Source organism: Phalacrocorax carbo, chromosome 7 (genome assembly GCF_963921805.1).
Source record: "Phalacrocorax carbo chromosome 7, bPhaCar2.1, whole genome shotgun sequence".
Classification (NCBI taxonomy): domain Eukaryota; kingdom Metazoa; phylum Chordata; class Aves; order Suliformes; family Phalacrocoracidae; genus Phalacrocorax; species Phalacrocorax carbo.
In genome coordinates this window covers 17,427,633-17,451,491 of record NC_087519.1, presented here as the reverse complement: position 1 = coordinate 17,451,491, position 23,859 = coordinate 17,427,633, and the positions used below count along the sequence as shown (strand labels likewise).

The 23,859-nt window shown below is 35.8% G+C and overlaps 1 protein-coding gene across 9 annotated transcripts in view; it reads left to right on the top strand.

The window, feature by feature from the left end:
- The window catches only part of LRRC49 (leucine rich repeat containing 49), a 58,292-nt gene that overhangs the window by 11,164 nt on the left and 23,269 nt on the right, over positions 1–23,859 (top strand). For 5 of the 9 annotated variants that reach the window (XM_064456554.1, XM_064456556.1, XM_064456553.1 and 2 more), the window contains 3 exons: positions 6,701–6,844; positions 10,734–10,795; positions 16,843–16,990. The exons of 1 other annotated variant lie outside the window; for it this stretch is intronic. In XM_064456554.1, coding sequence (XP_064312624.1) covers positions 6,701–6,844; positions 10,734–10,795; positions 16,843–16,990 — 354 coding nt within the window. Of the gene's footprint in view, positions 1–6,700; positions 6,845–7,349; positions 8,097–10,733; positions 10,796–11,828; positions 14,386–16,842; positions 16,991–23,859 lie in introns of those variants that run through there. 3 more of the 9 variants (XM_064456561.1, XM_064456555.1, XM_064456560.1) reach the window with 3 other exon arrangements.

The window sequence follows — 23,859 nt, the reverse complement described above, 5'->3', positions numbered from 1 at the left end:
CAATAGAGATGTAATGGGAGACAAACTTAAATTAAATTAAATTTGGACTAGATAGGTGGACAGTAAGGTGAAATGAAAACTGGCTGGACTGCCAGGCTCAAAGGGTTATGATCAGTGACACAAAGTCTAGCTAGAGGCCAGTTGCTATCGTTGTACCCTAGAAGTTGATAATAGGTCAATGCTTTTTAACACCTTCTTTGATGACCTGCATTTACAACAATGCAGGAAATTGGACGGAGAGATGAGATGGTTGTGCTGCCATTCAACGGGACCTTGACAGGCTCGGGAAATGGGCTGAGAGAAATCTCATTAAATTCAAGAAGGGGAAATGTGAAGTCCTGCACCTAGGGAGGAATAACCAGTATGGGCTGGGCGCTCACCAGCTGAAAAGCAGCGTTGTATTGAAGGACGTGGGGAGCTCTGGTGGACGATAAGCTGGCCATGTGCCAGCAGTGTGCCTGTATGGCAAAGGTGGCCAGCAACATCCAGGGCTGCATTAGGAAGAGTGTTGCCAGCAGGTTGTGGAAGGTGATTCTTTGGGGTCCCCAGTGCAAACCAGACATGAGCTTAGGGGAGTGAGTCCAGAAAAGAGGCAAAAAGGTGTTGAAGGGACTGGAGCATCTCTCATATGAGGACAGGCTGGGTGCACTGAGATTTGCTTTGCCTTGAGAAGGGAAGCCTTGGGGACGACTTATCGATGTATATAAATAGCTGATAGGAGGGTCTAAATAAGATGGAGCTAGACTTATATCAGTGATGTCCAGCAAAAGGACAAGAATTATTGAGCATAAACTGAAATACAGGAAACCTATTCAAACTTAAGAAAAATGTTAGTGTTGGGGTGGATGAACACTGGAGAAGGTTGCCCAGACAGGTAGTGGTATCTCTATTCCCAGAGGTGTTCTAAACGTGACTGGACATGGTTCTGGGCTGCCTGCTGTAATTGACCATGCTTTGAGCAAGGGGGTTGGAAAGGATGAACTCCAGAGGTCCCTTCTGACCTCAATTGATGCTCTGATTCTCTGGCGAGGGTCACTTTAGATTAAATTAACTGTCTCTTTTTTCTTTTTTTTTCTTCCTCCTATTTTCCATTTTTAGTGGAAAAGAAGAATCACTCTGAGGATACTAGTAAAGCGACAATTTTTTATTGCAAAAATATCTCCTTCAAAGCCATAAAAAAACCTTTTTATTGGAGGAATGTGGCAGTTCATTGGGTTGTAGTGCACTGAATCAAGATCATAAAATCACAGAATGGTTTAGGTTGGAAGGGACCTTTAGAGGTGACCTAGTCCAACCCCCCTGTAGTGAGCAGGGACATCTTCAACTAGATCAGGCTGCTCAGAGCCCCGTCCAACCTGACCTTGAATGTTTCTAGGGCTGGGGCCTCCACAACCTCTCTGGGCAACCTGTGCCAGTGTTTCACCACCCTGATAGTAAAATATTTTTCCTTAAGATCCTACTACAGTACTCACTGAATGGCACTCTGTAGTTGGGGGTAGGATAGGAGTGTTCCTGTGGTTTTGATGTTCATAAATCCCACATTTCATGACATTATAAATTGAATCTGTTGGTGTTTAGAGCACTTTCTGTGCAGTTTGTACTGATTGCTTCTATTCATCAGTTCTGTTACTGCTTGATGGTAAAGGTTGATCGCAAGTGGCTTTATAGAGTATTTTGGTGATTTATTTGTTGAAAAATAAGACGGTTGAACTTCAAGCTTGTTGATTTGTCTGTTTATTTTTATAGTGTCATCCTCTGTGGTTCATATTTTTATATGTATTAGAACAGTAATATATTGTACAGCTTTTTTATTCTTTGTATTAATGTGTATAGCAGCTCTGTTTTGACTGGGGGCTTTTCCTTTTGAAGTTGCCATGTCTCAGTTAATAGAAGATGAGGACACATAATTTGTTTTGTAGTAAAGACAGTTCTATTAAAGGGAGAATATCTGGTGAGCAGTCTTCAACCTTCACAGTAGCGGATTAGCTGAATATTTGCTGCTTGCCTACAGTTTACTTGAGATACCAGTTAACTTGCATTCAGTGATTCTGGTATCGCCAGCTTTCCTCTGTAGCCAGACAATTACAGATGGTGGTTTCACATGTTTGTTAGACTTGAATAGATGAGAAGTAAAATGTTGCTATTTAAATGATACCGTCTAGCAACAATAATATAATTACTATAATATACTGTAGCAATTTATATTCCATAGTATTATTACTACTTCTGAGTTATGATACAGAACAGAGTTTTTCCATAGTCTTTGCTTTTATGGTTTGGCTTCTCTGCTGTCATTAAATAAACCCCATAAAATTCAATGTAGAAGGTTATAGCAAAATCCAGTAAATCTTCCTGATGCCTTTTGGCAAGTCATTTTACCAGGTTAACTCTTTAGTGAATGTGATATTCCTTAATTCTTTCTGAGGGCATTTAAAGTGCTTCCATATCTGGCAAGAAAAAAGTATTATTCGTTTAACTACCATTTTTTTTCTTTATGGTTTGTTTATATTATAGGATGTATTTACAATAAAATAGTAGAATATCTTACGTGTAATATCCATTACACAAGATCTGAACAAATAGTTCTTACTCTTTCTTCAGTAGCTTTTATTCTGAAGTAAATTTCCAGATGTGTATACAATGTGTATGTGTATATGTGAATACAGTGAGTACTGAAGCAGAGGACTGTTTTAAGGTGCTTGCAATATTTTTTTTTGGTGCTGAAATCTATCGTTAATATGCACAGTATCTCTTACATTACCTGTGATCCTAGAGGATCATTGAACAATTAAATCGTGTGGACAAGTTATATTAAAAGGATTTGAAATGCATTAGACTAATAAAAAATGTTAACTCATTACATGCAGTAGTTCTACATAAGGCAAGAAATCTCAGCAGTCACTCTCAATAGATGAAGGGTATAAATATTCAAATCAGTTATGGCAAGAATATCGGTAGTATTAATCTTATTTTTCAAAAATAGTGCTAGAGCCTAGCTAGAAACTATTTTTTTGTTAACGTTCATGGAGTAGTAGCAGTTAAGAGCAAAGCTAGATTCCTGTTTCAGTCTTAGTCCCTTCCTCCCTTGCACTTCGTGTGTAAATCGGTCGCATAGATGTAATGCAGATTGTGAAACTTCTAAGACTGGAATGTTTCTGAGAGGTTAGAGGTGAGGAGAAACAGGAGGAGGAAAACTTCATTATTGTTTGCTTTGGGAAAATATTTTTGTATATTTGGGTGCTGGGTTTTCTGGATGACGTGGTCTGGTCTGAACTTTAAGACTTCTCACGCTGAAGTGAGAAAAGTACTGGGAACTGGATGTGCTTTAGAGCATTGAGGTATAGCATTCCATAATGCTTAATGATAAACCTTGTATGATTACTTTTTTTTCCAAATCAAGTTTTTAAATCATCACTAAAAGAAAAAGTCTTCCTGTAATAAACATGCAAAAATCTGAAATAAGGTTTTAAAAAAACCAAAACATCAACATAATGCCTAGTGAAATATTGCACTCAATGCCTACGCTTTACAAAAAGTACAAAATGTGAATGCACTTGTCATATTACTATTCTCTGCCTGTCTTCCTACATGATTTAGTAAGGTTCTTGATTTTACTATTGCCCAGTAAAAAGTTCTAAGAAAATACAGCATCTTAACAACATTCAAGTAAATTTTTATGCAGAGACTTTGTTTCTGTGGTTATTAACATGCTAATATGGACATATAATATTTTATCATTCAGAGACCCTGCACATGATTGCATGCATGGTATATTTACTGCACTACAACTTACATTTAATTTTGAACTAAACATTTAATTTCTAAATAGGGTGCTTCCAAGCACTCTGAATAGTCTATGGAGAGAATGTTGATTGCTGGCTTAATCTTCACTGTCAAGGTAAATAGTATAGATTGTATAAGTTCTGTTAAATATCTTTAAAACTTTTTTTTTTTAGATAGGCTTAAAATGGACTTTACTCTGTCTTCCAGTGAACTAATGCATTAAAGTTGAGTCAGGTTGAACTTGAATTTCATTCTAACTTTCAGAATGAAATTTATTCTATAATGCTTTAAATTTTAAAAAGTTATTAGAGTTGGTTTTTTTGTGTTCTGTTTAATTCTGTGAATCATTTTCCTTGCCAAAAGTTCAAGGATAGTAAGTAAAAGGAAAAAAAATGCAATTTGATATTTCAGGCACGGAATTATTTTTCAGTAATCTCAAAAATGTGTGTTAAAAGATGCAACTTCTGTGCAGTGACTCATCAATAATTAATGTGGTGCATAACAACCTTTTGTGAAAGAAATCTATTTCATAGCTAAGTATTCAAACATACTATTCTATTTTTTTGTTTGCTTGTATTTTTGTTCAGTATCTACAAGTAAAGCCTTTGACTTATGTATTTGAAAAAGCAACTAAAAACGGTTAATAATAATTATTCTATATCATTAATAGAAATAGTAATAGATATAACTTCTTTTTAGTAAAAGAAATATTATTTCAATGCTCTAAAAGAGGGGATAATGGCTTGTTATCTTCTGCACCTAGTAGTACATACTAAAAGCTGGTAGATCTTCATGCATGTGTGCATAACTGAAACAGAGACAATTCAGAGTTAATTGTAAAACTTAGCGAAGTCATAAAGAGTATCTCTATACATTGTTAATGAAATCATTATCTCTGTGATAGCAGTGAAATGCTAATATTAATATTCTACGCTGTGGCATGCTGTAATTCTAGCTAAGCAGACATCTGCAGAAGTCTGTGCTTTTCTTGTTGACCATCTGCTCTTGGCTTTGCTTTTGTCTAAATGGTATTTTCTGTACCTTTTGCTGTAATATTTTTGTATCCTGATAATTATTTTCTGTATAGAATACACATAAATAGACAATGCATAATTGTTTAATTAGCAGTTGAATCAAAAGTTAAAGGTGTTTAATTTCGGTTTTGCTATCTATTTTTGTATGCTTTTTAATGTAAAAATTGCTGAAAACTTTTTATAGCAGCATATTGAAGTGACATGTCATAGACTTATAGATATGCGTACGTATATGTGTACTTACATGTGTATGTATAGGAAGATTACCAACAACATTGTGTGTTCTGAAACTGTTAAATAACAGTGACCTTACCTCTTCTCCCATTCCGGGAGCTGCTAGATGGTTTCTGGAAATTGGCATTGCCAGATTTGTACTGGTCTAAAGCATCAGCAAGTTCATTAACACTGGGAAGGTGTGTGACACCAGTCGCTATCATGCTTGTCTGCATTTAATTACTGTTGGCAGCTTTAAGGAGGAGTAGCATGCCTGAGTAGAGGGTATTGAAGGGAGCTTACAGTGGTCCAGCAGATGATCTTACCTACTGAAAGGGAATTCATTTTACTCGTTAGTATCTTTGTGCACTGTATCCTTGGATGCACTGCTGCACGTTGTGGAAGACTGAAGTCTTTTCCATGGGAAAAGTTGCTGCCTTCTTTCTGCCATATAGCATGGGTTTCAGGAGTAATATGATAGCAATATCCCCCTGTGCAGCAGCAATACTTCATCTTCTACATGATACGTTGATGTATGCAGGTCTTGCCTAAATGCCTGATGGATGCTAGAGGACAGATCCCAGACCACTGTGAGAAATAAATATCTGGATGGAGATCCTTGAGTAGATCACTCTGAGAAATACCAACAGCAGAAAATGAACCCAGATTGTGTCAACAGAGCAATAATTAATACTGTTGTAAAACACTATTGCATTTCTAGAAGCAAAAATAAAATTAAGGGGCAGTAGCTATTATTACTCTTTGGATAGGGTAGGAATTACAAAAACAAACCTTCGGCAGCTGCCTGTTTACTGTAGTTTAGTATCTTGTTTTGATCCTTCCATTTTGCAATCACAGGAAGGCACAAGTTGCTGAAGAAATGCTGGGGACTTTCAAGCAAATGTGCTGTGTATCCAGGCTAAGGATGCTGCTGCTTTTTTTTTTCTAACTTTTGAGTATGTCTTACTGATTCTAGCAATTATCTGCTCGTAAAACTTCCTTACAAGTTCCAGTTTCAGAATAATTGCTTTCTTCTCTAGAGGGCTGTGGCTTCTCCTTGCCCTGACTCACAGCAGGTTCCTGTGCTCATGACCTGCTGGAAAGTCTGTCTGTGGAGGTCTTGTAGATAGAGCTATGAATGCTGCTACTGCTTTTAAAGAGGCATGAAGGGAAATTGGTGTAGAGTTCTGTGATGGTAGGGAGATATGATGCTGCATATTCATGTAGCATAGGTACCAGGAGATCTGGATGTGTGTTTTAGCATGTTTGCAGCCAAATTAAGGATCAACCATGCACAAAATTTCCCCATTTTGGCATACCATGATATCATCAGTGTTACCTTAGTTTTATGGTGTCTTTGAGGTTGGTGCTACAGAACAGCACAGCTGAAGTAACTGAATTTCTCATGGTAAGGAAGGAAGAATTGACTGATTTTACTGCAGTATGACTAGAAAAATATTAGTGAGGTGAATACTAGTACTTAATCTGTAGCAGATTGTAGCTTGTTTTCAGCAATCTATGACATGGTTATGATGGTTTAGAAAAATACACAAGCAGCTTACTATTGTATGAAGTTGATTGTTCATGTATACTTTTAAAAAGTATGCATGACATATATCTATTGTATATCTATATAAAAAACAGTATGCATGTTTATACTTCTTTCACAGATTACTAAAATAGAAAACATCAGTCATTTGAGTGAACTGAGAGTGTTAAATGTTGCCAGAAACCTACTAACCATAGTAGAAAACCTTAATGGACTGGATTCGCTCACAGAGCTCAACCTTCGTCATAATCAAGTCTCCTCTATAGTAAGGAACAGAACTCTTGTCTTCTTCTCTTTTCTTCTTTTGTTTTTTTATCAAAATGCACTATTACAGTAACTTGTTTAAACCATATCAGCATTTCAGATCTGTAAAATATGGTGGTTTCCCGTATTGTGTTGCTTATGTTGTTCTGCTGTGATACCTACTTTTACAACATAAAGATGAAACAAGCATCAGCAATTTATTTTTGTTATTTTGTTTAAATATGATCATTTGTAGTGATTCAAATCTTGATAGCTCATATGGTCCTTGGGGGAAGGAGGGGGCGAAGATTCTGAAGAAGCTCTGTGGTTCTAACATATTTAGATTTCGTTTCTTTTCTTCCATACAAGTTTGTGTCCTAGAAACAAATCCTCTCTCAATTTCTGTAGCTAAGCATCCAGACCATCTTAAATTTCATCTCCTTACAAATATTTCTGGGGCAAATGCAGAGAAAATAGGTATTGATCTTAAAAGCAGAATTTCCCAATTGAAGCTTTAAGCTAGCATTTTAAGTCTTTATGTTCTAAAATATAAAGCTTTTCATTTTGCAATTTGAGTTGTAGTTCAGGAATGGCAAGTAGATTATTTGAACAAGCCCTTCTTAAAATAATACAGTAAGCCTACTTAAATAGCTATATTTTTCTGGCCCTCATCATGCCTTTAGTTCTTGGTCTCCTGATGCTGCTGAGCCTTTCCTTTCTTGAATTTCTGCAATTTGCCATGTAATAACTGTTTTTACACTTCAAAAATAAGAAATTTCTGCTCATTGCTGAATCTGTTACTGTACCTTCCTCCAACATCAGTTATGTTACCTAGAATTCTCTTCCTTGGTTGTAGTTACTGCCTTTTCACACCTTTCAGGTGTAGCTTGTACTTTCTCCTTGCTTCCTGTTGTCACAAATGGAGAGTCAACATGAAATTTAAATTTGTGAGTTACAGGCTTGGATTCTGTACTATATCTCAATGTTTTAGTCTTTCCTGGCCAGAGTCAGTGTTGCAGAAGATGACATTCTGTTCAGGGAAGTACTTAATTTTGTCTAATTGTTTTGGGGTGTGTGTGTGTTTTTGTTTTTTTTTTTTTTTTTTTACCTGGTTAAATTCTAATGGAGTGGTGTGTTGTGTGTGTATGTGGTTTTTTGTTTTTAATTGGTTGGTGATCTTAGCAAGTACGACACTAACTCTCCTTCCTCTAGCGAAGGACTCTTAAATTGTATGAAGTCAAGTCTTGGACAAGTCATACTGCCTGAAATCTAAAGTAAATATATGTCTTTCCTTCAATAAAATCTCTTAGTTATTTTAATGACAGGTGTTTTCTTTCTGTGCATCAATGTACATGTACTACTTTATTTAAATTTGCTTTATTTTGAAAAAAAAAAAGCTGCACTATGTATTGACATTCAGAATCTGCTGCAATATGAAATTACTGAAAATCTAGAAACATAGAAACAAAGATCATTTTATGGAAAGAATATCCAAGATACTGAGTTGTTGCTTGAGTACTTGAGGAGTTGAGGGAGGGGATTTAGGTGTGTTTCCTTTAAGATGAGGTTTAGGGTTTTTTTATGGTTGACTGTGAAGGGTGGTATGTGTGTCATTTTCATCATGATGTAGTTATGATGTAACACCTAACTGCAAAATTATCACTCTAAGTTCATTAACAGAATTTGGTTTTGGTGTTTTACTTAGTTAATATGACAACGCTATCATTATGAATCAAGCTTTGTAAACTGGATTATTCGTTTACATGAAAGAATCTAACCTCAATTTAGAAAAGTTTGCCCTTCCAAAATCATGACATCGTGCTCTGTGTTATTCTTGTGTAGGGGAGATGATATATCCTCATTTGTCAAACAAAATGTGGTTCCATACTGAACTGCATACCCACTGCAGTTAACTGTATTGAATAATTCAAGTTATCCAACTAGATTATAGTTTGTTTGAGCAATTAAACATATAATCATCTCTTATAATCCACTGGCCTTAAATTAGCAATTTTGGGACCATTTCTTGTCTTCGAGATACTCGTTAGAGACTGGAAATACTTGAATCACAAGTAGTTATTGTTGTAAGAATAAACCGTAGTTTGTCCAAAGCTGCAGGATGTCAAAATGCAGTCCTGAGGTTTGGTTTATAGCAAAATATCATCTTATAGGATTGGAAGGGTCTTCAAGAAGTCTGACTATTCCAAAGAATAGCAGACAGAATAAATGGTTACAGTGTGTCTTGTATGGCATTAAAAGTACGAATATCTACATACCACGAATTATGGAATGTCTACTTACTTTCCATCCAGTTGTGAATTAGGGTCCACTGTTAGGAAGATGAACTACATTTTTGTTTAAAGGACAGACCTGCTTGATTGCTTTGAGGTATTAAAGGCTCAGAATTTTGGTTTGTCATCTGTAGCTTGACCTTAGTCTTGAAGGACGACTGGTCAAGGTGTTCACCATCTTTTCCCAAAAGAACTCCTGCCCTTTATGTCCACTGCCCTGTGTGACTTTTTGTCAAAATTGATGTACCTTAAGGCTTTTTTTTTTTTAACCTACTTCAGGTGTTTGCTGTTACACCAGTGAGACTTGCAACATATTTTACATGACAGCAAAATATTATGCTAGTTATGGAAACTTGTTTTCAGGGGAAATTCTCCAAAGCAAAATTCTTTGATCAGTTAAAATCTTTGCTGCTTAAGAACTACTGTGCACATCCCTATAATGCCTGTCTTCATGTGTATGTCCACCTGTATCATGTGTGCCCACCCCTTTAAGTGTCAAAACTAAGTAGCCCTAGGGACAGAGGGGATGTGCAGATGTAATTCTGTTGTGAACTCAATCTTTCCGTGGTCTGATCTGGGATGGTTCAGAACAGCTCTGAACGAGGAGTTTTGCAACTGCAGACCTCAGCTAATAAACTCTGCTTATTATATACTGAGCTATGACTTTCAGCAATGCTTGTTAGCTCATGTTTAGTGTTTCATTAATAGTAGCTACATGGTTTGTTTAGAGCTACTTTGTGTTCACCCATTTGGATAGACAGAGCTATTTCTGTTTCTGCAATGCTGTGCAGACATGTCACGAATCAGTTGGAGGGAAGAAGCGCTGTAGATTTGATTTTTGTGGCTAAAATCAAAGGTAGTGAGCCCTGTGATGCTTCCCTGTGCTGTAAGTAACAGGTCTGTGTCCACTGGTTGCAAGTTGGAGTATGTTCCTTAGTAGCATAAGAAGATGCAGACTTATAACTTAAGGGCTAAGTGTGCAGTTGGAATGGTATATGAACCACTGCAGACTGTGGTGTCTGCAATTATGGACTTATATTTCATATATGAAGATTGATCTTACTTGATATATTTGAGCTATTTGCTATTTAGAACTTTTCTGCAAAGGTCTTTAGTGGCATATAATAAACTCAAAATTTATAATGAGGAATCAGTAATTGTAACTGTAAAGGTAAGAGTCCTTCAGATCACTCTCTGGCAGAAAAGCCACTGCTGTTTGGAAGCACTAAGTGCACTGCTGTTCTGTACTTCAAAAACCTTATTTCAGCATGGTCACAAAATGAACTCTTTTTACAGTGTGTTTATTCTGCAGCTTAAATGCTGAGACAGCACCTTGGCTTATTTCCCAAAAGCCCGTTCAGAAACTGGCAGCAGCCTTATCCTCTTTTCTTTAACATCATTTGCTTTGCAAGTGATGCAGCTTGTTCTGCAGCATGGATATCTGCACTGAAATGCTCCCTTGCAGTCTGCACTAGGGAGAAATGGAGCTACAAGTTCATCAGAAGTAAATGTTGCAGCAAGGTTATAGTGTGTAGAAATGAAAGTATTTCATCAGGCAAAGCAGAGAGATTCAAAAGCTACTTTGAGCTATTGAATTTATGCCTCTATCTTTCCTTCTAGAAAGATGTGGATACTTTGCCCCGTCTCCAACGTCTCTTCCTCAGCTTCAACAATATATCTAGGTAAGGGAAATAGCAGTTTGCTTCCTATCAGTAATTTGAAGTATCCTATTGGAGCTGTATCTCATTAAAATTTAAATTCAAACACTATGAGTGCAGATACTTCCCCCCCCCCAATGTATCGGGTAGCATAATCAATCCATTGTGTATTTTCTACTTTAAACATAAGAATTCTTGAAACCCTTTGCATTTAAATGTAGTTGTACTATTAGTATTTGAAGGAACTTATTTTTTTTAATTTAAAGATTTTACTGTTTGCAATGATAATGAAAATTTAAAATAGTCTTGTAAATATGTTTTACTGTTAAACTAAATATCTGTTAAAGCAACATTACACAATGTACATATTATATTTAACATTCCATCACTGTATTTATGGAGTTACACAAACTGCTGAGTTGGATTCTGTTTACGATTATTAGATTATTTCATGCTTGTATTTTACTTGTCCATATATTAATAAAATCTGAAAGGCATATTCTTGGTTATTTCTCTTTCAAACCAGATGGCAGAAGCAGCATAGCTCAACTTTCAAAGCAGGGTTTCTATAGTTTCAAGTAATTAAGTGCATTTTGTTATAGAGATATTTGTCTTCTATGCTTTTTCATATTCATATATTTTTACTGCATTTATACTAGGGTCAATACTTAAAAAAATATGCCTGCATTATCTGCAGTTCGGTATGTCTTTTTTTAAAATCCCTTAATCACCACCAGCCTTCTTTGTTTAGAATCAAATAATTTTATGTGGGATAGGGGGAAGATTCTTCATGTTCTAATTACTGGAAATACTGTGCTATTCTTATGGTATCTACTTTCTGTGTAAAATGTTATACTTAGTATGAGCTGTTATTGTAATAGCTGTTTGAACATTTTAAGTTGACCTGCATTATGTTTTTTGCAGACAGCTCCAACCTACTTGTCTGTTGTTCCTAAGGCTCTTAAAGGAACAATGCAGTAGATCTCCTTCAATACTCGTGGGTATTAAGCATTTAAAAAAAGCAGAGCTGAACTGCAGGAATCTTTAATATGCCCTTCGCTTAACTAATCTGCTAGAGAGGGGCTTAGCGTTTTGCTTCTCTTGAATAATTTCCAGAACTGAAACATACCTTTTGCTTCTGTTTTTTCTAAAAAAATGTCTTGGCTTAAGCAAGAACAATGAGGGGACTGCAGTAGCTGGCTCCCTTGCCATCAGGGAGCATCACTGCAGTCAGTAGAATTTCTGTATCTCTTTATATACTTGGTATATTTTGTGTAGCTTTCTAACTCCTTTCTCATGTTGTTTTATGCAAATTCATGTTATTTTACAGTGTTTGAAGAAGGAAAGATGCTTCAGTTTTTCTGTGAGGTTTTTCAAATAGATTTCTCAAACTTAATGTAATCTGTAGCTTGCTTCTTGGTATTTTATCATGATTGTTGTCATTTTTCTGTTGGGACATCAGTGGAACTACTATTAGATCTAGTCTTGTAAGCTAGAGATACTTATTTAGAACATTCATGCAAATATATAATTTGGTTTTAATTTGTAGTTGGAATAGGTATGAAAAAATCTTAATGTCAAATGAAAGACATAGCTCTTCTATAAATTTTGTGTATGTATGTGGGTAGGTAGGTGGATGGATCAGTTTAACTCTTTATTTACCAGACATTATTTTTTTAAAAAATTATTTTTATGATCACATTTAGCTTGAGTTTTTGAAATAACAACTTTCTATTGCATATAGCAGTTTTGAAGGCTGAAGAACCCCATTAACTCCTGATTTTGAGTTACGTAGTAGATATGTCTTCTAACAGGAAAATTATTAAAAACAAAAATATATTTTTGACCATCTGTGTTCTGATACTTGGCTTGATACTGTTTGAGCTGTCTGAAGCAGTTATGTGCAGCCATAATACTAATTAATTGCTGTGCTACATCTGAATATTCCTACACTCCTTACAAAGGATTTTGTGTGGTTTTGACTCACTCACCTGGGTTTACCGTGTGCCATATGGTCATTCTAAAAATTATTTTTCCTAGAAACAGCTGTGTTTATACAACTGACTCTTCTTTTAGACAATCAAATTGATACACGGATATTCTAATTCATTTATAGGTGCATAGATAAAACCTGAAAATGGAAACAAACCACAAAGTATATTGCCAAAACCTGGATTTACCTATGTTACAGGTTCATTAAAATATTTTACTAGTGATCATTAAAAAAGGTAGCATTTTTGAGGCAGTGCTCCCACAGAAACAAAAGTAGCCCAACTTCTGGCTTCATCCAAAAAAAATTTAGCAGTTACAAGCTGAAGGCATTCATACCTGATGGCTGAAGGTAATACATATCTCCAGAACTAGTTCTAAAGAAGGGGGAAAAATCCTATTTTGAATTTGTCATGTAGTACTGGGAAGACGTTACAGAAACTGCTCTTCAGGAATGGTAATGCCACTGAGATTCAGAAAGAGGGTTATTGCTCATACTTCAAAACGTGAAACCAGAGAAGGCTATTTTTTAATCTTGGAAACAAAATACATATTTTCACTGTTACACCACTGTCCAGGTCAATGTTATGTTGGCTTTTTCATTTAGTAAGTGCATGTTGTCTAGCCATATGGAAAAAGTCAGAGACAAGCTCAAAGGGCATATAATTGTTTTTCTTCATTTGGTTGCTGAATTGGAAACCTGAGAGAAGGAATGTTCATAGCCTAATAAAAACAAGTATATTTTTTTTCTTAGCAGAATGAAAAGTTATAAATACATTGTAAAATACTCGAACAAAATCAGTAGAAGGGGAATGAATGGTTGACTGTGGTAACATCTGTTTTCATTAGTAATTTAGTGTTAGAAACATGGGAAAATCCAAGCTTGGGTGTATGTTGCCCTCTCTCTCCTCCAGAGCTTTTTACCCCTTATGGAACACGCTTTTAAGAAGTCATTGATGCAAATGCATAGAGAAGAAACAACTTTCTTCCTAAGCAACTAGGCTGTAACAGAGGACAAGTATTCCTGCGTACTCTTCTTGCCTGTTAAATGTGAATGTGTATCACTAGGGGAGGTTGAGCTTACACCACTCCAGAATACCCTGCTGCTTAGTAATTGTCATGGTCTCGGATGAAGCAGGAAAAGTGGGTTTGCATCCCCAGACAGGAGAATTGGATGCAGGACTCTGAGCATGCACACAAGATGTAAAACTCATCTATTCTGAAAAGATTTCCAGAAAATGTTGGTTTTTTGTGATTTAGCCCAAATTCACAACGTGTTTCTGTGTTGCTGGAACTACCATTTTAGCAAAGGTAAAGTCATCTGGGAAGAAAGATAGACAGGGAAGGAGAGGTGGTTGCTGTAGTTTGGTGGGACTCCTGCAGGAGAAGGTCTTTTGGAAAGGCAAGCAGATATTCTGCCCAGGAAGATCGACTGAGGCAGTCTGAAAATCCACAGCTGCTTTGTATTTCATGAGCAGGTTAAAGACTCCTTTGTGGTGAACAGAGGCTAGAGAAAGCATTGAGATGTGGTCTCTGATTCCCATGGGTGGTCACCACTTGGCTCTGTCACAGCAGTCTGCGTGCTGGGAAGCAGACAGAAGCTTGGTTGTAAAGTATGCGGTCTGGTAAGCGTCTTACATTAAAGCTTTGCTTGGCTTAGGATTTGGATACCAGTGTGACAATTACAATATATTAAGTTTTCTACATGGAATTTCTGAAGCTCTATTTTTCGTATTTGTATACAAATATGTGAAAACACAGCTATTTTGCACTACTGTTTTGGTCTAAAATTGAGCTGCTAATAGGGCAGCTAAAAGCAGGATAAAGCTAGCCACATCCGTGTTAGCTCCAGAATGAATGTTCTGGTATGCTGAAGCACTGAGAATTTCAAGGCACAGTAGTATGTATAAGTGGAAGGTCTTGAAAACACTAGCAAATTTTCAACTTCTCTGCCATATCCTGAAGAGATTGGTTTTATTTAAAATCTGTAAATCATATATAATGGCAGAAGTACTGCTTGGTTAAATGGTTAGGGATGTGCTTGGAGTAAATATATTTAATGCTTTTAATAAATACATTTACATTATTTGAAACTAATTTTGAGGACCAGAAAACTTTTGTATTTGTCAAGCAAAATCTATTCTAGCCCAATTGAAATTAAGTTATCTTTTCTTATTCTAACATGTTCATAGGTTTGCTTTACTAACTTCTGTCATTTAGGAAGATCATTTTTTATCTTCAGGACATATTGAGTACGTATTTTAGGTAATATGTGACCCTGATGTTCCAAAAATGTGGTTACACAAGCTGTTTTATGGAAAGGAAGCCAGATCACAAAAAGAAGCAGAAAACAGTAATATAACTTGTCATCTTAACCACGTGTGCAAAACACCCAATTCTTCAGATACACCAAGCACCTTCACTGCCTTCATTGGAATCTGTACATAGTTCATTTTCCATCAGTTCTTAAATTGTTTTAGTACACTAAGCAGAAAGGTATCTTCCACTTCACACTGTCATTTTTCTGCTGTACCTATTGGGTATATCGTGTAGAAGTTGCTTGCATGCTGTACTAATTGCCTTGGGTTTTTTAATATTTGTATTGGGTGATTTCATTTCTTTACTCCTGCTAGTTTATGTTGGTGTCTGGGCCTTTCCTCTGTTGGGTGAGACTGATATTTGGTGATGCTGTCTTTGTTTTATCTGTATTTCTTTTTGTTGTTGCTGAAGTTGTTTTGTTTAATACCTAGAATCTTTCAGGGATATCTGATTTTAAAATCTGACATTCTGGTAGATCTGAAGCCCTTTGCAGCTGAATGTTAGTCCTCAGCAGATTATTGTATGCTTTTTTTGAAAGTTGTGTGATATCGATGATAAAGGCAGTTGCCACTTTAGTTGATGACAGTCTTCAGTATGAACATCTGTACCACGTACGATTTCTGATCCCTAAGTTCCGGGCATACTTAAGGTTGGTATCCTCCCAGGTATGAGTGGAGGAAGACTTTTCCTGCCACCAAGAGTGAGAAGAACTATAACCAGTTGATGTAATCAGTAAGACTGTCAGAATATTAAAGGCAATAATTCCATATTTTCCATTTCAGAAATGTTCCCATTTTATTAAAGTATTTGTTTATCTAGTAAAGTGTTCCTCTGTTTATTTTTTGTGATCATCATTGATTCTTTTGTAATTTTCAGATTTTAACTTCATTCTCAAAAGTACCAAGTCAAATTTTTTCATACTTTCCACTCGAACTTAACTCCATAACACAAACTCTACTGTTGAAGGCCAAAGTGTATAAGGATGGGTGGACGAATGTACATTAATACACTGTAATCAATTTCTTAAAAGGTGTTGTGGAGTCATATTTACTTCTATAACTGTTCAGTTTCTTCTGAAATCAAGTTAAATAGTTCCCATGTTTAAAAATAGTATTTATCTGAGTCAGCCGCTTTCTTTTTGCATTCCATCTTCAGTGAAAGGAACATGATACAGGCTGTACAGCTCTAAATTCTTTTTACACAGGGGAGTTATTTTTGTCAGGAAAGCAAATCAGATGATGATTAAAAAGCCAACTTGTTCGTGTTTGTAGACCAATCTTGGAACAATAGACAGATCTGTTTTGAAGATAATATGATGCTTTTGAAATTGTTTTCTTCCTATAGTTAATGAAGTCGCAAACACCCAGGATCATTCTGTGGTATTTGTGGTTGCTTTTTCTTGTATTTTCCATGGTTTTCATGTTAGCTTTGATGGCAAATACACCTTGTATTATTTTTTTGGAATATGAGTTTGTGTATCCTATTTTAGTTGGTTTTTTTTTAGGTGAAACTGTAGTCCCATAGGTAACAAGTTCTCCTTATTCTGCATCTCTTTTTACCTGCATGTGAAGAGATTAAAAAGTTTAATAGGAGCAGCTGTTGGTATTTCAAAATACTTTTTTGATTTATCATATACAGTATTGATGGGTGGGGTTTTTTCAGTACAATAAAATACTTGTGTTCTATCCTTAAGAAATAAAATCTTCCATCTCAAAATTATTCCTACTCCATGACATTAAAACTTTAAACTTTTTTGGTTACAGTTTTGAGGATATTCTGTGCCTTGCTGATTCCTCATCTTTGTCAGATATCACCCTTGATGGCAATCCAATAGCTCAGGAGACATGGTACAAACACACTGTTCTCCATCATATGATGCAGCTCCGACAGCTAGATATGAAGAGAATCACAGTAAGAAATTTCTCTTTTCATCAAACTTAGTAGATCCTTATATTCAAAAGTGAAATGTAGGGTTTTCTGTGTATATATGTGTATTAAAAATACCACCGTTTTTTCTTAATTTAGTGTAGAATGGTGTTACAGGCACTACAATATTTAAAACTTGAACCTTTTATCTTTTGTTCAGTATTATGTAAGGGTGTGGGTATTTTACTTCATCCTAACATGTTTATTTTTAAATGCCTCAACTCTTCATTAGTGTGATCAGTTCTTATATGATATGAGAGAATCTGCAAAGCTTTTGGTTAGAACTTAACACAGTCTTTACTGGTTTGCTGTATAGCTGAAAAGGAACAGCCTATTTCTCCCAAAGGAGTAGTGTGTTGACCCTAAAATTGCTGTTATTGATATCTTCTTCTTTCATTTAAAAATGATGTTGGTTTCTTTAGTCCGCCTCCCTAGGGAAACCTGGTGATCACACCATTTCTCTGTGTCTTCCTGTATTTCTCCTTCTCTCCCCATTCATTTCTGTTTCTGCTGCTCAAGTTCAAGTAGCCCTGATAAGGAAGAGAGGACTTGCAGACAACTAAGTCTCCTACAGACTTTGAAAATACACTGTAAGGTAGAGGATGAAGGGCAATCACTTGGAGGCCTTACCATTAAGTCAATTATTTTATCTCTTTATATAGGAATAGCCATGCTAGTTCTTCTGTGTCTACTCAGAAGTGATGTGTAAGCATGACCTTCTTAAAGATAAATGCATCCAACAGCAAGATAACAAATATAATATGCTTTACAAGCATATTGTGATGTTATCTTTTTGACCAGATTGTGATGTATATAGCTTATTTTAAATACTCATTTGCTTTGTATAAATGCTGTACCCCATTATAAACTGCACCTGTTGTTTTACCATCTGTCCTGTTGTCCTGTAGCCAATCTGCCATGAGTATTAAATAGAGCCAATTATGATGTAAAATATAACGTGTGTGTGGAAAACATCAATTCTAAAAAAAAAGTACTTTGGGACATGAGAGTTTTGTTTCCAGCATTGAAAATACTGAATACTGTTTGTTTGCAGGTATTCTATGGGTTGTTTTTTATTTCGTGAATTTATACTGACTTGAGTACTTGTAATTGCTTTGCTTTTAAAAAGATAGTTCTCTCAGTATTACTTCAGAAACTTGAGTCACATAAAGAAAAGTCTCTCCCTCCCTGTATGCTTCACACCCGTTCTTGGGAAGAGACTGATCCTGATAGAGTTCTTAGTGATGGGAAAAACTGTAGAAAGCTCAAACTCCTTTTTAGACTCTGTAGGATCTGTATCGGGGAAAAGCTGTTAGAAATGCACAGCCATGGGAAAAACTTAATCTGGGTCTGCACCTTGTTAAACATCAGAGAATCAACCACAAGACAAAAAGCTGTAGAAAACCAAGCTTCAACAGTTGTGCTGCTAATAAATCTACTTGTAAAAAGAATGTGTTTTGCATTCTTCTTATTTGCCTTCTGGTTTTTAAGCCTTGCACTTTTAAAAACATTTTCTCCTTGTGGAGAGTGCTGTATTTTTTCTCCAATAAAAACTGTGTTACCCAGATAATCATATGACTTAAGAAACTGCAATTTAAGAAAAATAACAAGTAGCCTGAGATTTGTGATAAAGTTAGAGCTGGCAATGCCAAATTGAGTTATTCTGCCTAGTAATGCAACATGCTGTTGCCATCGGCTATAAGGGTAAATGTAATTTGGTGGGGGAATGGAAGTACAGTATTGGTTATGTGCTTTTTCTCACTTGATTGGTATATGTAAACTCTGCATTTATAGGATCTTCATGAGTCTGAAGAGCATCTAGACCATTTTGAATTGCTTTGTATTTTAAAGAACTGAGAGCTGGACTGGGATGTTGGTTCTTTCTGACTAGGAATTCCTCACTAACTTATTCAGAAGCTATTCTGCTCGAGAACTGAGTTTTACACAATTGTTAATTCTGCTTTTATTTTACTTGCTGGCTTCACTGGGGCATGAAAATTATTTCAAGAAAGAATAAAACCTGAAGGATATTTTCAAATTTTTTAAGAGACTTTGAAGCTTTATTCATATTTGTTTTCAAGAAGACATACGCTCTTTGGTGCCAGGCCTTTTCTATAGGATTATCTGGAAAAGGGGAACCTCAGAGCAAAAGTCTAGTGGTAACTGCCTCTGCCTTAGGGAACTATTCAGAAATACAGAGTTTTTATTTTCATGGCAGCTCTATGCTTGGAATAAAACTTTTTTGCTTTGCAATTTTTCTAATATTTCTGAAGTTGGGGCATATTTGCCTTTGTTCAAGGGATTGCATCATATTACAACAACTTTTAAACCCTGACATGTGAGGAAGTTGCTGTTTTCTTAGGCCATCTCATTCCTAAGCCATTTTTGAATGTGAGATATAAGCTTTTAAACCACTGAGGCATGGACCCAGTGGTGGTGAAATCAGTGGAGGTTAGTCACCTGAGTTTTGCTGTGAGACTATGAACACTTATTCATTGTCCACCCTAGATGATGATTTTCAGCTGAAAAAATTTCCACTTTCTATTGTGTATCTAAAACAACTCAGTGGAAATCTACTTTTTCAAACTTTGATGGATTCATCTAGAGGCTTGAAGTGGGCAGGAGGCTGAGTAACAGTGGCTGGATGGATTACTGTGTCACCTGTGTTAACCACCAGTAACTGTAACACCTTTACCTCACAACTAAGGTGAACTAATGTGACTTGATTTATGGCTCAATGAAATAGGCTTATGTTGAAATTGAAGTGTGTTACAGTCAAAGCAGGCTCAGGTAGTCATTTATGTTGTTTAGTTAACATATATAATGGTTATTTTTCTGGGCATTGAAGCTTTTTGAATGTGTTTTGTAGTCTGAACTTTTGAAAAAGTGGACCTATCCAGTGGTGCTTACAGTTTAGCTGTGACCTATATATATTTTTTTTTCTGGTCTTTCATAACAGTAAGCAGATATTGCATGTCTGCAGACAATAAAAATCTTAAAATATGAATTAAATGTGTACATATTCCTTACTAAGAAATTATTTCACCAGGAACACTTGCTATCCATCACTTTTAATATACTTTCTCAACAGAATTTGCTAAGTACATATATATTTATATATGTGTGTATATATAATATGTAGTGTATATATTTTTTTTCAAATGTCTGTGGTTCCCAAATTGAAAGACAAGCTGCATATTTTTAACAGTAAAACTTTGCTTCTTTTCTTTGAGGTTTTATAGATTTTGGATGCTTAAAAAGTAGGAGCTGCGTTTGGTTTTGATTACTCGTTTAGACACTTCTCTGCTGATCAGGGAGTAGGTTCTACTACTTTATCTAGAATAGAATTTGTTATTGATTCCATCACCATGACATGTTCTGGGATTTTTTGGAGAAGTATCCCTAATTTTTTTCTTTCCACTTGAGAATAAGAGACTTCAGGAATTCTAGAGTCGTTCTTGTGGATTGTAATCATCTCTCTTAAATTAGGTATTGCAAAAATATACTAAATTAATACTAAAAGTGAAAAATGGAGATATATTGCTCCTCTTTGCGCCCCCCCCCCCCCGCCTCTATGGTATGCATAATAAAAAGGAGTCTACCTTCTGCAAGTATAAATGAGCTGAACTGGGTATTTTGTGCACTGTGTTGAGTCTCTTTATGCCTTGAATACTTAAATGTGTATGCCAGGCCGCTCTTCATATTCTCCTTCTCTTTTTTCATTATCTAAAGTAGTTATATCAATTATACTATAGCTGTTTCTAATCTACAGTGAAATTATCTGAACAATTTTAAGGTAGATGTACTATGGAAGTGAAATGCTGCCTTCCTTGTGTGCTAACTTAGCATCTTTTTCTCCTGTGAGTTAAATAGTATCATCGTTGAAAAAGGACTCGTTTGAATAATAGTAAAGCAGTGGTGAGGAAGAATACATGCATTCCACTGTGGTCTCTTTAGGATCCTTCTCGGGTCTTGCTGGATGTTACCTCTTTGAGAGGCTGATGATAAAATGATAGGTGTGGCCAAAATCTATGGTGTTACAGTTGCGTTAGTGCTCATGTAGCAGCAGGGGGAGCTATCAGCATTCCAAAGCTACAGATACAGCTCTGTTGCAGCTCTAACGGAAAAGCTTTATAAGGGCGGTAATAGCTTAACAGTGGTAAACTTGCAGCCTCGAAATGTCATTGCAGGAAGTGAGACTCCTGCTGGTTTAGGAAGTATATTCTGCCCTCTTTTTCTTTCTCTTTTTTTTTTTTTTGGGGGGGGGGGGGAGCAGGGGTGAGGGTGTCTGAATATGACTTCTTAGCTATTTAGTAAGTTTTTAGATGGGAAGTGGAAAACAAATAAATGGAGGAGATCTCAATATACAAGAGGACATCCTAGTCCTTTTGTAATCATCTGGCACTTCACCCTACTGGAAAAGCATGTCCTTTGTTCCGCAGGGATTGGTTTAAAGACAAAACAAAGTTATGGACAATAGCAGCAGAATAGTGAGTGGGGAAAAAAAGAAGTGTGGTAGGAAGAATTTAAAAAAAGCTGGAGTTAAAAGAGGAGAAAGGGTGACAGTAAAAATGAGTTTTGGCAAGGTTATTAAAGGCTTTGTTTTATGACTTTGTGGGTTTTCTAGGGTTATTTTTGTGGGGTTTTAGGGGGATGTTGTGTTTTGCAACACTGATTGCATGTGTTATGTAAGTTCAATCAAGAAATGTATATGATTTGATTTCCGTAAAGAGCAGATTTGGCCCTTGATCTTTTTCTGTGTCATTCTGCCTTTAAGAATAGTGAATAAAACTAGGATATATTTTCTTTCTAGGCTGAGCTAATTTGTTTTGTAAAAGAAAAACTATTTTTGAAATGTCTGTAATTAGGATAAACTCTTGATCAAGGAAAGTCTTGATCAGTTAATAAAAGACTCTTAGAATATGATTTGCATTAGTTCATTTCATTATTTGTATCAAGACTCTGTTGGCAGAGAAAGTACTGGACTGACTTGAATGAGGGCAGTAGATCCTTATGTATGGAAGATGGTGTAATTAAGTATGCATTTGGGCTGGATTAAGGGAAGGCTTTGAGACGGACGATAGAGTAAGAAGGCAGATTTGTGGAAGCCAAGAGAAAACTGAATTAGGGAACTTTGTGGATTTTGCCTTAAAGCTTGAGGGGAAGGAAAAAAAAAACCCTCAAAACAAAACCTCAAGTTGTTTTGAAAGGAATAAAATTAATGAAGGCTAATTTGCTATAGATTAATGTCACTTTGTTCTCTAGCTTTCACCTTCCCCAGTGCGAAACACAACAATACCTCAGTTACTCTGGAGCTGACTCTGTGTTGACTGGCTAGCTGTTTCTTGCCAAATAGAATGGATAATTTCTGCTTCCTCTCCCTTGGTGGGAAAACTAGTTTACATTTCTTTCTACATACCAATTTTATATAATCAAACTTCTAGGGGAAAAAAAACCTGCCTTAATTTGAGACTACTAAACATACTTTAAGTTATTTAATATGTTCAATGTGTTGAAAAGTCGTTAGAGAAGATTAGGACACTGAAATTGTAAAAATCTTGTTTCTTTAAGAAGCTAAGTTAAAAAGCATAAATGTAAAGTCAAATTGAGAGATTTAATTATAAAATAATAAAACCCAAAACAACTCTAACCCACTTTCTATAGAAGGCTGTCACTAATGTAGTTTGCTAGTGTTTATATGTTATCTTAAGACTTCAGGGTTTTTTAAGTAAACACAAACTTAGTACACTGTAACATGTAATTGGGATAAATGGCTGCCATGACAATCATGTTTGTAGTTCTTAATATTTTGAATTGTATCTTGAGGAACAGTACCTTTTTATTGTGCATTATTAATTATACATTCATATTTGTGGCATATTATCTTCATGGGGTTTACTTAATGATTTTCACAGCCTCATCCTGAACCCTCCCATTCAGGTATTGGGTTTCATTGTGTGGTATTTTGTTGTATTGGGATCTAGAAGGCCTTCTGTTTGTGTGTGGTTTTATGTATTTATGGATGATCCTCAACATGAACTAATGACCTCTTGAGGTCCCTTCTAACCAAGATTATTCTATAATTCTGTGACACCAGCACCTTGATAATAACCTGTTTAGGAAGAACTGAAAAGACCAGCTCAGTAACAGAGGAGGCTTCCAACAAAACTTCCCTGAAAGCACCTTCAGGGCTTTTAAGGGTGAAAAAAAAAAAATTCTTTCCAATTGGTGTTCCAGGGAAACTCTTCTATACAGTTGAGTTAGAGAAGCTTACCCTATCCGAAGCCTCATGCCTTAACCTGCATTAAGGTATTCCCCTTGTTTAATATATCCATGTTAGGTCAAAGTGATGGTGGAACAATTTGAAAATTTGTTGTTTCATCACCTTCCAGATTGATGTCAAAATCCATGGTATGTCAGTGGGTTTCATGGGGGCTGTACACAGATAAGAATAAGTTTGCTATGTGAACCTAACTTGTTATGCTTTGGAAATTATTTTCTTTAAAATGTAATAGCGATGCCTAGTGTGAAGTTCCTGTTTTAGTTCATCATCCAGTAAGCATTCAGCCGTATGCTTAGGGGTTCTTACAATGCTCTAAACATAGAAGGTTCTATTTATATATAAACTTTGAGATATTGATAGGTCTTAATGGTTGATGATGTTTTCTGTTCATTTTTATTTGTTAATTTTCCTAACACATAACTTTCTGGAAAATGAATGTGAAAAGGTTAGGACAGGAGCTTACTATTTTGAGGGAAATCCAAACACTTTCTGTATGTTCTGTAAAGATACTTTAATAGAAACACCCCAATGGCAAGTAAAGTAAATAAAAATAAATTCAAGTATGCTTCCC